General features: G+C 35.4%; 1 protein-coding gene across 1 annotated transcript in view; it reads left to right on the top strand.

Annotated features, from left to right (window-relative positions):
• The window catches only part of DNAH8 (dynein axonemal heavy chain 8), a gene marked incomplete at its 3' end in the record, with an annotated part of 135,210 nt that overhangs the window by 68,473 nt on the left and 52,342 nt on the right, over positions 1–14,395 (top strand). Inside the window, exons 47-53 of the mRNA XM_080615859.1 lie at positions 4,662–4,899; positions 5,767–5,909; positions 7,451–7,585; positions 10,030–10,152; positions 11,460–11,673; positions 12,287–12,396; positions 12,876–13,039. Coding sequence (XP_080471985.1) covers positions 4,662–4,899; positions 5,767–5,909; positions 7,451–7,585; positions 10,030–10,152; positions 11,460–11,673; positions 12,287–12,396; positions 12,876–13,039 — 1,127 coding nt within the window. The remainder of the gene's footprint in view (positions 1–4,661; positions 4,900–5,766; positions 5,910–7,450; positions 7,586–10,029; positions 10,153–11,459; positions 11,674–12,286; positions 12,397–12,875; positions 13,040–14,395) is intronic.

Below are 14,395 nucleotides of genomic sequence, written 5' to 3'. Positions count from 1 at the left end.
CAATGTGCCTGTCTCTTCCTATCAGTTGGAATTCCACCTTGAATGAAATCCAGTCTTTATCAGTGATTTCTTAATAATAGAATTAAGTCTTTGGCAGATTTTGCAAGACTGCCAGTCCTACACTGCAGGTCTCCAGCTGATTTGTTTATGAGTCTGTTGTCATCTGCAGATTCTAAGTCTCGAGACTTTCCATTTGTCCATGTAATCTCAGTTTTATATTGAATAAGAGGCTAGACAAGATAATGTTTTGAATAACACCTCAGTTTAATATTAAAGTAGTCAATTTGCACCCAGTATCTCTTTACTGTTCATTAAGATTTAGCTTCAGATTTTCAATAGCTTGAATATTTTGCTGCAAATTAATAGCCACAGTAAGTGCTGCAAAGTTAAGTATGCAGTACTAAATGGAATTAAGACATCTATAGAATTGAAATACGCAGGCAAGACTGTGTAACTTGCCAATTTATGATGATAAACAAGATGGACATGCTATACACAAATTTTTTTTAGAAAGGTAATATTTTTTTCTTCTACATTTGCTATCTGTGAAACCTCTCACTGAAGTGATGTCTTCATGGAAAACTTTTCTTGGGACGTATAGGCTTCTATGTTATTTCTGATGAGGGCTTCTCAGAAAGTGTGAGCAAATGAGTGTTCTAATCATACTGCTTGGTCTGGGAAGTATTTACCTGATTTAACCTGTATTGAGTGTTTCTTTCTGTGAATGAGAATCACTAATAAGTTTCTGTCACAGGTGTGACAAAGTAAATACCCCTTAGTGGATCTCCATGCTGAGGTTTAACTAAAAACCAATGAGACCAGAACTTTCACTGTATTTCATCATTTCACTGATTCAGTTCCTCACTTGCTTCCCTCCTCCAGCGTTACTTTCACTTAGTCTTGATTTCTCTTCCCAGCACGGATTTCATTCTCTGTGTGGGAAGGTAGGGCAAAAAGATGTGTTTGTTTCTATGCTGTTCATCTTCTTACAGCTGCCAGGATTGGGCATTACTTGATAAGGTTTCTTAGAATCATCTAGCATTTGTCTACACGCATCTCCCTGATCTCCAGGATCTTACCACATTTTCAGGATCTTTCCTCTAACTAGGATCTTCACCTCCTTTTAGGGGGCTTTTTTCTTTTTTCCTAAGACTGCTTCTTTCCAGAACCCTTCTTTTCCACACAATCTCTTCTTTCCAGAACCTGTTTGTCATGGTTTAAGCCCAGCTGGTAACTCAGAACCACACAGCTGCACACTCACTCTCCCCCCTCTTCCTCCCACCACTCCCGGAGGGATGGGGAGCAGAAATGAAAGAATGTAACTCCCATGGGTTGAAATAAGAACAGTCCAGTAACTAAGGTATGAAACGAAACCACTGCTGCTACCACCAATAATAATAATGATAAGGGAAATAACAAGGGAAGAGAATACAACCACTCACCACTCGCCGACCGATACCCAGCCCGACCTGAGCAGTGATCTAGCCCTTCCATGTAACTGCCCCCAGTTTATATACTGGGCTTGACATGCTGCTGTACAGAATACCCCTTTGGCTAGTTTGGGTCAGGTGTCCTGTCTCTGCTTCCTCCCGGCTTCCCCTCCTCCCTGGCAGAGCATGAGACTCAGAAAGTCCTTGGTCAGAGTAAACATATTTAGCAACAACTTAAAAACATTGGTGTTATCAGCACTGTTCCCAGGCTGAAATTCAAAAAGACAGCACTGCACCAGCTACTAAGAAGGAGAAAAATGACTGCTACTGCTGAACCCAGCACCACCCTAAGATCCCAGTTTTGCTGAAATACTCTACATGCAGAAGCACTGTATCTTACCAGCTCTATCCTACATCTCTTTATTGTGGGACTCAAGATGTGCTGCTTTTGTTTAGTTCAGGCATTTTCAAAATTTACAACAACCTCAAACAAGTCGTGTCGAGCAGATAGCAGACTTGTACTTGAGTACCAAAGTTCAGTTTTGGATATTCTCCCAAACATGCACACATACCCAAATATCTGCTATTTGTTAGCATTCGCAATTTCATCTGGTTTTTTTATATCTACAATAGCTTGACAATGATTTTATATAAAAAAATGATCTCACCTTTGCTTTCCTCCTTGTAATTTCCTCTGACTTTCTAATTGTTTACTATTCTCTGGACCACCTTGTTAGGTAGGTGAATGTAATTTGCTTCAAGAGATTCAACATAACTTTTGTTTAGGGTTATCCTGCCTTGTAAGCCTATTGGAAAAGTTAATAACCTTGTAGCTAAAGGACATCTGGTTGATACAGTCTGCATGAAGAAACAAAGGTGTTTGCCAAAGTTCTTTACCTGGAATTTACATGGAAGCTAAGCAGTCACAGCAGAAGATAGGAGGTTCATTGCTAGATAAATAATTAGAAAGTAGGAAGTGTGTGACTAGTGTATCAGTTCTTAGAAAAGACAGGATACCACTGCTCCTGAGGTGCCCTTGCTGGGACAATGCTATTTAAAGTATTCATAAACAATTTGGAAAAGTTTTAGGTGAAGTCTACTGATGCTACTTAATTACTCAGGATAGTAAGGACGAAAGAGCCTAACTATGAAAACCTGTTGACAGACTTTACAATACTGAATATAATAGGTCATAAAATGGCTAATGAAAATCAGTGAAGATAAGCATGAAGAGATTCACACAGCTGAAAAACAAACTGTACAATGCCATGGATGGCAGGCCTATAGGACATCTTACCAAAGGGTGTTACAGACAATAGAAGTCTATGTTAGTTCAAGACTAGTCTTGATTTTCTCAGAGTGAAAAATTCTTATAGGATTCTGAAACCCAGAAAAAGTGTATTTGGTTCAGAAATGTCCAAGCTGAAAAAAGTACCAGCAGAAAATACCACCCCTAGTACCACCATAAGCCAAGAGTTTTTTCTTTTTTTTACTCTTCTCTAAGTGTTCACTTTTGCTCACTATTGCAGATTAGATGCTGGACAAGCTGAAGTTTTTATCTGATTTGCTGCAAACATTTGCATGGTTTATTACTGATTTTTTTTTTTTTCTGTTTTCATTCTTCAAAAACTTGTTACAGAATATTGCTAAGAGAAAGAGCACCATTCTATGGGAAATGTTAAACTCGAGCTTGTATTTGAGGGAACAAAAAGATTTTATTCAAATAAACTGGGACACAGCCTGTCCTGGAAATAATAAATACATCAATTCTCTTCCAAAGAAAAGGATTGACATTATTTTAACATTATGAATTGTAATTAATGCTGTCTAATAATTTTTTAACTGAATTCTGAAGTGATCAAAAGTATTTATGTCCTATAGGCTGCATTAAAATATACGTTACTGCATTACTTTCCACTTCAAGCATGAGATGCAAGACAACGTAAAGAATACTAATTTCAAGATGATTACACATATGTTTCACTGTTAAAAACACGTATTTCTAAACATGTGTTTGACACTGCCTCATATGGAAAGGGAATATGAGCGATGTTACGTAAGACAGTCAAATGTCTGGCTTCATGAGTGTCCTGGGTTCAGCAGTAGCAGTCATTCTTCTCCTTCTTAGTAGCTGGTGCAGTGCTGTCTTTTTGAATTTCAGCCTGGGAACAATGCTGATAATACCGATGTTTTTAGTTGTTGCTCAGTAATGTTTACTCTGATCAAGGACTTTCTGAGTCTCATGCTCTGCCAGGGAGGAGGGGAAGCCGGGAGGAAGCAGAGACAGGACACCTGGCCCAAACTAACCAAGGAGGTATTCCATACCACAGCATGTCATGCCCACTATATAAACTGTGGGCAGTTACCTGGAAGGGCTAGATCACTGCTATTCGGGTTGGGCTGGATATCAGTTGGTTGGTGGTGAGTGGTTGTATTCTCTTCCCTTGTTATTTCCCTTATCATTATTATTATTGGTGGCAGCAGTAGTGGTTTGTGTTATACCTTAGTTACTGGACTGTCCTTATCTCAGCCCATGGGAGTTACGTTCTTCTCCCCATCCTTCTGGGAGCAGGCAGAGGAAGGGCGGGGTGGAATGAGCAAGTGGCTGCGTGGTTCTGAGTTACCGCTGGGCGTAAACCACGGCAACGAGCAATATCACCAAATTGTCAATAGCCAGTTACTAGATTTCTGGAATATAGTTTATTAGAAACAGGGCAAATCAATAATAAAATAGTATATTTTTAATCTAGTTTTTAAAACACAAAATAGAATTTAATGTGCTACATGCATTAACAGACCAGAATTGAAATAAATGTATCAGACAGATGGTGAAAATTCTCCCATGCATAAAGATGGAAATGGCTAGGCCCCACCTGCTTTTAGAGTTGTGAATATCCCACTAGATATTATAAAATCCCTTAAAAAGCTGTTCTGTTATCCTAGCTTTTAAATTACATTTTTATGTAGGCATAATATAATACGATAGTTGAAGATCAGATTACTCAAGTAGTTTTGAATAATTAATCCAGTTTCATATTCATCCATATTCATATCTTTAATCTATTTTCTTGTGTTTGTCATTCTAAATTTTGTTTTAGTCTTCAGTAACCTGTATTCAGATTATGGTTTAAAGTTTCAATATGTATAAGTAATGCATGTGCCTATATGTATAAAAATAAGAGGTGATTATGTAATATTTCCTTAATGTATAATATTTTAAAATCTTTTCAGTCTATTAATCTTCTGGAGGGTTTGATTCCATCGAAGGAAGAAGGTGGTTTATCAGCTGTATCTCATTTGCATAAATTGTTCTGCTTTGCAATAATGTGGAGTTTGGGTGCTCTTCTGGAGTTGGAAAGTAGAAGTAAACTTGAAGCCTTCATTAGAGCTCATGATAACAAATTAGACTTACCAGAAATCTCACCTGGTACCAGTCAAACGATGTATGAGTTTTATGTTTCTGGTCATGGTAAGAAAAAGCATTAACATCCTTTTTTATAATGGCATTTTAAAACTGAGTATGGCTTCTTTGAAACTTAAAATTATTCCTATAGTCCTTATTATACAGTGATATGAGCAGAGATTTTTGATGAAAGTATAGGACTAACACAGATTCTATCTGCAGAGCTCTGTGGAGCGAGAAGTCAGAAACAAGGGATAGTGTGTTCATTGGCAGCATTTTCTTACTTCTTTTGTTTTCAATTCTTACAGATTTCTTTTGTATTAATTTAACCAACATACAGTTTTAGATAATTTATGCTTAGGCTGTATTAGCCTAAATTAATATAATTTTATATTGAATTTCGTCACAGCTAGTATTTTTTATTAAAAATATAATATGATTTTAATTCCTTTTAATTATTATTTATATTTTATAATCAATAATCTTAATATTTTATAAAATGTAAGAATACTGTTATTTCGAATATTGCAACTATTAATATTTTGAATAGTGTAATGTTTTCTGCAATGAATAATTTAAATAACATATACAACCACTGTCACAAAGAACTTACTGTCCTTTCAGAGTATATTCTCACATGAATACATCTATTTTTCATGTATTCAAATTCATAATTTTTGTCCAGCAATGCTGATTTAGTGTAACACATACACAGCCCATATCGTCACATTCTATACTTCACCAGCAGTGTGAGAATGAGTTTCTAGGTAAACATTCTTTGGATTTTATATTTAGATAGCTACATATAAATGTAAAAAATATGTTTATATTTAGTAGGACTGTAGAATAATTAAAGGTACTACGTATTATCTTCTGTTACATGTGGCTTATCTAGATTTGAGAAAATTTATGCCTTTTTTTTTGTCTTTTCAGGTCACTGGGAGCACTGGAGTAAAAGAGTTCAGGAGTATGTTTATCCAACAGATAGCATCCCAGAATATGCATCTATTCTGGTTCCAAATGTTGACAATGTCACAACTCAGTTTTTGATAAACACAATTGCAAAACAGCAGAAAGTAAGTACAGGATTGGTTATTTAAGTATACACCTACTATATGAAATAAGTAGAAAACTTTTATAACGTATTGGGGGGGTTGCAATCTTTCTCCATCTTATCTGTCTCTACTCACTGCTTGCCAGGTGGATCATTATTTGCATATTGCTCTATTTTGATTTTGTTAACATGAATACTCTGTACTTCTGTGCTTGGGCAAAATGTTTAAAATACTCTTTTTAGAATTTTTTTTTTGGTCATAAAAGTTTAGTTCCAACAACCTATTATCTTTCTCAGAGAAAGACATAAAACCTTGTGCTTAGTCTTTACACAATATTAATTTTTCTGATTTGTGCTTTCTGGAAAAAGGAAGCGACGAAAATAAATTTCACAAGGTACTTCAATAAAACCATGAATGTCCTAACTTTTTTTTTTTTTTCCTCTTATTAGGAAAGCAGTAGTTAATAGCAACTATTAAAAAAGAGAAAGCACTACTCACAGAGCTTTAACCAATAAGGACCAATCTGGTGTCATAGCTTTTGGCTCAGGCATCATTAAAAAAGAGTTATTAAAATATATATATAGGCTTGTTCTCAAACAGATAAAGATCTGAAAAATACATATTTTGCTTTAGCACAATGCTCTTAATAACCTTAGCAACTTCCTATGGAGATTTGTGTCAGCTTGTCAAATATAAGTCAATGCGTATTCCCTTTTTAGTAGAGGGAGACAGTATTAGAAATACCACCATCACATGAGTCAGTGCTGGAATTTGTTTGTCGTGGTTTAAGCCCAGCTTGTAACTTAGAACCACGCAGCCACTTGCTCACTCCCCCTACTTTTTAACCCCTGCTCCCAGAGGGATGGGGAGGAGAATCGAAAGAATGTAAATCCCACAGGTTGAGATAAGAACAGTCCAGTAACTAAGGTATAACACAAATCACTACTGCTACCACCAGTAATAATAATGATAAGGGAAATAACAAGGTGAGAGAATAGAAAACTTAAAGGGGAAAAGGAAAACAATTTAAAAAACAAGTGATGCACAATATAATTGCTCACCACCCACCAGCCGATACCCAACCCAACCTGAGCAGTGATCTGGGCTTTCTGAGTAACTCCCTTCAGTTTATATACTGGGCATAATGTGCGGTGGTATGGAATACCCCTTTGGCTAGCTTGGGTCAGGTGTCCTGTCTCTGCTTCCTCTCGGCTTCCTGTGCTCCTCCTCCCTGGCAGAGCATGAGACTGAAAAGTCCTTGATCAGAGTAAGCGTTACTTAGCAGCAACTAAAAACATCGGTGTGTTATCAGCGTTGTTCTCAGACTAAAGTTGAAAATGCAGCACTGCACCAGCTGCTAAGAAGGAGGAAAATAACTGTGGCCGAGCCCAGGACACTTTTTTCTGTAAAAGTCTAGGATTTTGACAAAAACTCCGTTGGGTTTGATGAAACTGTCCAGAAGCCATAATGTGGCTGTGCCTTTGATGTATCTGATGCAAATTGTGGAAACATGCAAAGTCTTTATATTTGGATACTGTATAGCTATTTAAAATCTGTTACAGGCAGTTTTGCTCATAGGAGAGCAGGGGAGTGCAAAGACAGTCATGATTAAGGCATATATGAAGAAATATGACCCAGAAGAGCATTTGTCAAAAAGTTTAAACTTTTCATCTGCTACAGAACCGTTTATGTTTCAGGTAAAAGTATAGATTCTAAGTAATTTTTGCATATAATTTACATGCTAAGTATTTAAAGTGTACTTAATTCTGATGATAAAAGAAGTGATTTAGAAATAAAGTCTAGAGGACTTTTTTCCTCTAAGTCACTTAAAACACTTCAGAAAACTCCATTGAAAATAACCTTGCAGATCAGAATAAAATATAGTCACTTACATAGAGATACATATATTCATGATTGCTCTGTGCTTTTTCATTATGGAATTCTAAGAATCCATTTACTGCTGAAGACCTTTGCTTTTCATTCTAAATTAATGAATATTTCTAGTTACACTTCAGTTTTTTCTTGATTCTTTAGTTTATACCAATAATGTTAATTTTTCTTAAATAAAAAGCAGATTTCAACTTACAGATCCTGTAAGTTGAATTGGCTTCATTACCAATTCAGAGCAATGAATTCATGGTGACAGTCTTCCAGGAGGATAAAGTAATCATCTTGGGATATTTCTTGATTGAAAAGCGTGCTCAGTGGAGAAGGTGTTACAAACTCAATCACAAAGTCAAGCAGCTTTTTAAGAAGCTAATGTAAATGTTATTAAGAAAATGGTAAAAAGTCATGGCTTAAACATCTATTCTTTAAAGTTCCAAACTCACAGAATATCTGCTGAGCTTTTATGTTGCGCGTAAGATCTCTGGCCATGGTTTATCTCAAACAAGCGAGACAGAATAAGGCAAGCATCCTTTCATGCATGCAAGATTAATTGGTCAATCAGTATATCTGTCTCAGTATACTTTACTTAGTGTATTATAGGTCCCTAGAACTTTACTGTCCTGAAAAAAAACCACAGACTTCCTTGTCTCTGGTACAAAGTCTGTAAAAGATCTTACCATGACACAGTACCTCGGAAGAAAAGCTCTTTCTCTTCCTCCAGCTAGCTGAATGCATAGCTCACACTGCTGATTTCTAAGAGAGAAATGTAGAAGAAAAACAATTTAAATGCTTCTAAACACTTGATAGAACCACACTCAAAATAGTCTTTTCAGTCTCCATTCTGAGGATATGTGAAAGATTGTGTGATTTTGGATATGTTAGATATTCTACGAAGTTCTTGATTTCTTATGTAATTGCTTTCTTTCTCTTACCAGTTTCTTTTTTTTTTTTTTTTCCATTTTCATTACATATATTCTACATGTTTTACCTTAGAACACTTAGCTAATTATTTTCTGTTGTGAAAAAAAAAAGGGACAAAACCACTGGACAAAACTTGTATCTGTTTTCTGTTTCAAACATGCGATTAACTCTTTGATCTATATGACAGCATGTGCTACATTACTCATATAGGATGATACCATGCTTGTAAAACAGAAAACTAACTTCTCTAGGGAAAATACTTGCTACCATCTTGTAAGGTTTTTTTTGTCATAGTTTATGTTCTAGATATCTTTACAAAGACTGCAGAGCTGTAGAACTTGAGGATACACTTCAATTAAGTATCCATGTCTTATTTGTCTATTGCACTCTGATTCTTACTTAGTTAAAAACAGTCTTAAAATATTGACACCAAAATGTTAAAATGCTTCATTTCTTAGCTTACAAGACATGTAGAAAATAACTGGAAAAGAATCTAAGTGGTTTGCTGTTCTAAGAATCTGTGGTTTGCTGTTCTACAGCAATATATAAATTTATATTTAATATAAAACAACTGAGCTTAGCTAGGGAAATCCAAATCATAATCATAAGACTGTGCATGAAAAACTCTCTGAAATCAGATTCCATTCCTCTCCAGAGCTACCCTTTGGAAGAGTGATTGTTAAATGCCTTTCTAAATAAGTCCAGTATGTATAAAAATTACGCTATAGATAATGAAAATACTATTTGTGCTTGTTGATATTCTACTTATTGCTCATAATTAATACAGTTTTTATTAATCCTTCATTTCTCAAATTGTGTGTGCTACCTTCCCACTCTCACTGATTTGAGAAGAGGAAAAAAAGTAGTAATGCAACAGAATTCAAAACTTCTGATCTATTTTCTTTTCTTTTAGCAGTTTCTCTTGCATTAATCTTGATGTATTTGAAGACTGAAATATAATTCACAAGAAGGTGTAATATTTCATATGGACATAATGCATCATACCAGAATTAATGTCATTTCAGTTTGGTGACTTCATGATAATAATCTGCGTCAATGCAGATAATTAAGTAATAATTTTCAAGTCTGAAAACTTTATAAAAATTTCTCTGGTAGCAGAGACATAGTCCTAAGGCCAGGGAATTGCATGGGAATAAGTGTCATGAACAGAATTCATCATTCCTTAATGATGAATTGAAGATGAAACTACTAACAAAAAGAGGAAATCTTTGGAGAAGTGGTTTACCAGAAAGCAATTAATAGTACATTTTTTAGCAATACATTTTAAATATTGTTGCTTAAATGCAAAACAAGAATCCTCTTTACTTTTTAGAGGACAATAGAGAGTTATGTGGACAAACGTGCTGGAAATACTTATGGACCTCCTGGGGGCAGAAAAATGACTGTTTTTATTGATGATATCAGTATGCCATTTATCAATGAATGGGGAGATCAGGTAAAATATTTTTATCAAATATGACTTATTCTAAAATTGTTGTGCTTTTTTATTTATATACATGGGAATCAGTGGACTTCCTCAATAGTATAATTAAGTATTAATTATAGGAAATGCTTTCTAATATGGTACACTGATGAAGTAAAAAAGAGAGTAAACTAGATTTACTGTAGAAACGTGTATGATAATGGTGCCATATATTATATTATCTCCACTTTCTCATATTTTTATAAGACTAAATAAAAATTGTCACTGTACTAAAGTACCGTGTTGTTAATTTCAAGATTGACATTAATTTGAGAGCACCAGTAAACAAACTTTTTGCAAAATGTAAATGTGACACCTTGGAAAAAGTAATAAAGATTGTGTCCAAATTCAAGGGTAACACATAGGCTTGAAAACTGGATTAAAGATTTTTGCCTCTTGATAAGCCTATGTACAATTTGGGTGTGTAACATTCTTATGTCTATACAGACCCAAAATCAGGCAAAAATACCTCACAATTCCTTCCCATAGTAGGTCTGAAGAATTTCCACTTGGCATATATTTAAGTGGCATTATGGATACAAGTGAGTCTATGTAAACTCAACAGTTCCTCCTGTTCACTTTTGAAAGCAGTTTTTGTCAAAATACAAGCCAAGCATGTGTTTTCAATGTCTGAAGTGAAATGTGACCTTCTACCAAAATGCTGTATCTCAGCGGTGGTTTGCATCATTTGCTCTCACTTGAGATTGAGATCTCCCCTATGGAAGGACCTCCAATAGGTCGTCCATTATAGCCTCAAGACAGTGCTGAAATGTTTTTAATGGGATGATGGTCTGTGATCAGCACATTGTTGCATATCATGTGGCTTTTTATGTGAGCACATAAGGTTTGCTGAATATCATTGAAGTAGTCACTATGGGGGCAAACTCTGGTGCCTCCTGATCCATACAGGTACTATAGAGTGGAATGTGGAGTCAATAATCTTTTCAGAATAAACAGCTTCCTGTTTCAGAAAAGAATGAGTTGTTCCGTTTCAAAGGAGGCCCAAGGGAGAACTGAAAAGCATAGTTTGAACATCTGGAGCTGAATATCCAGCAGCAAAATATGGAACTTTTTTTTTTCCAGTTCATTGCCTTAACTTTACGTAGTTTAAAGGAATATCAAACACATTCTGTTGATAGTGTATGGTAGTACAGCCTGAAAGTTTAATCTGAGTTTAGATTAAAGTGAAAACCTCTCTCTAGGGATTGGTGGTAGAGTTACAAGATTTTCTTTTTTTATTGTTTGAATTTCTAATTTGTACAAGTCATGTAAACTTACAGATAACAAATGAAATCGTTCGTCAGATGATGGAAATGAAAGGAATGTACAGTTTGGATAAACCTGGAGACTTCACTACAATTGCAGATGTTCAGTTAATAGCTGCAATGATACATCCTGGAGGAGGTCGTAATGATATTCCCCAGCGTTTAAAAAGACAGTTTTCTGTATTCAATTGTACATTGCCATCCAATGCATCCATTGACAAAATTTTTGGTACTTCTTCCTTGTTTCGATACTTTTTTTGTCGGGTTGTTTTTTTTTTCATAAATGATTTAAAATGTGTAAAAGTATGTTCTCTTTCCTGCTTTCACTATGTAAATTCAGAGCACTTCCCATGAAACAGCTGAAGCTGTATTGCAGCAAAAATAGTACTGTGGGAGAGAAATTAACCCCTTTAAATGCTTGTCTTTCTAATTTTGGATAAGCAAGATAAAAAGAAAGTAATGGCATTTTCTGGAATTAGATGAGCACTGCTACTATTATGTAGGTTACATTCTACCTCTGTACTGTCTGAAATGGCCTCTGTTGGCAAATATTTCAGTTCTGTTAACTTTGTCAATACAGTGTATTATTAAATGCCAGCACTTACTGCCAGTTGTTTCTACACCAGTTCAGAAAAGCCATGAACAGGAGAGACAAAATAATTTCATCTGTAATTTAAAAGCAAATGAATGTTTTAAATAAGTACTTATATACCTTCCTCTCTACCTACCTCATTATACATATACTCATATGTATCCCTCATATGTATACATATACTCATACTCATACCTCATATACTACCTACAACTTGAGATCGATTGTATATTGAACTTTATCTTTTCAGGTATTATTGGCTGTGGATACTTTAATTCCTGTAGAAATTTCAACCCTGAAGTATGTGATATGGTGGAAAAATTGGTCCCAACAAGTAGAATTTTGTGGCAGTGGACAAAGGTATAAATTACAAGGAAAGTTTTATCACAATAAACCAGGAGAAAGATGGGCTAAAAAGATTTGGAGCTACAATCTGGAAAATATCTGATCTTGGTATACAAGACACATGAATGAAGCTATCAGACCATTTATTCATCTAGATTTATTCATGTTACTCAAAGTTTTAATCACTATAGCTAATGAACAGGGAGTGAAATTCTTTATGAATTATAATTTTTAATTTACAAAGCCCAGAACAACATATGAAATAATCATGTGTCATAAGAGTTGGGGGTTTAAATTCAGTTTTAGATCCTGCTTCTAAACAAATAAGATATTTTTGATGACTTCTGAGAAAGAGTTTGACCACAGGATTATGCATGAAAACTAGTAGTTTTGTTATTTTTGTATTTTATGTGTGATATTAATTATAATTTTATGTTATTCTGGAGTCCTTCTACATGTTACCTATTTTGAGTATGAGCAATATTTTTCTTCAGGCAAAGATGCTGCCTACACCATCTAAATTCCACTATATCTTCAACCTTCGAGATCTTTCTAGAATTTGGCAAGGAATGTTAAATATAAAGGCAGAAGAATGCAACAGCACCAGTGTCCTTGTAACACTTTTTAAACATGAATGTACCAGAGTGATTGCTGACAGGTATAATAACTACAGAATTTTATATTTAATTGGTTTTGCTATTTACTGCATTTATGCTCATACATTTGTATAACTTCTTATTATGATTAACCTTATTAGGCCGATATATAACATTTTGTTTTATTTTACATGCAGTCTGCATTGTGGTATTATTCCAAGAAGTGTTGTGCTATATACTGATAGATTACTTGGTAATTGGATGGGCATCTCCAAAATATATTCCTTGTTCTAACCCACATTTTTTTTCACTTAACCTTCGGTACACTCAGCCAGTTCTTCTGTGAAAAAAAGAGGATTGTACAATGTCCCAAATTTATACACAGAGAATAATTTAACATTGCTTTGAATTCCTCACAGAAAAAAGTCTCTCATGATTGCGATTAAAAAATGGCTGATCTGTTCTAAATTTTCTTTAAAATATTCATAAAAGATATATCTATGAGCTGTATGTATTAAAGATTCAGTAATATTTTTGTACTTAGAGTGTTAGAGTGCTGAAACTATGGACAAAGCAACTGTTACCATTTCATTACCATTTCAGGTAAATGTTAGAAACTGTACCAAAAGACCATAGACCATTGTCAACCAGTTTTGTTTACCATCCCTACCGGTATTTATAGAATCACTAATTTTCTTCCATGTAAGCCCTGAATCAGCTGGCAGATGCCTTGTCATTTTCCCCAGGAAGGTGCAGTAACAAACTTGAGTTAAGAGCCAAGGAAGTAAGATTGCTATTATGACCAGTTCCAATATTCCAGAGGAACTCCAGTTTGAAAATCATGCACACTTTCTGCTCTCCCTGTAAATACGTATGCCGAGTTCAGAAAATGCATGCAGGAAATCTAAAAAGAAATCTTATCCAGCACATGTGTCGTGGTTTAAGCCCGGGCTATAAATCAGAACCACGCAGTCTACTCTCCCCCCTCCCCGCCCTTTCTTTCCCCCGCTCCCAGAAGGATGGGAAGGAGAATTTAAAGAATGTAACTCCCATAGGTTGAGGTAAGAACAGTTTAGTAACTAAGGTATAACACAAACCACTACTGCTACCACCAATAAGAATAAAAGAAAAAGCAAGGGAAGAGAATACAACACCACCCGCTGACCAATACCGATACCTAGCCTGACCCAGCAGTGAACTCGCCCTTCCGGGTAACTGCCCCCAGTTCTACATCCTGGGCATGATGTGCTGTGGTATGGAATACCTCTTTGGCTAGTTTGGGTCAGGTGTCCTGTCTCTGCTTCCTCCTGGCTTTCCCTCCTCCCTGGCAATGCGTGAGACTCTTGCAAATTACCTGAAATTGATGTATAGGCATTTATATATGCACTAGAGAGCTCTTGATATAAAAAGGGCAAAAA

This window comes from Psittacula echo (assembly GCF_963264785.1).
Source record: "Psittacula echo genome assembly, chromosome: 4".
Classification (NCBI taxonomy): Eukaryota; Metazoa; Chordata; class Aves; order Psittaciformes; family Psittacidae; genus Psittacula; species Psittacula echo.
The sequence above is the reverse complement of the archived record's forward strand: the minus strand, read 5'-3'. Positions and strand labels throughout refer to the sequence as shown.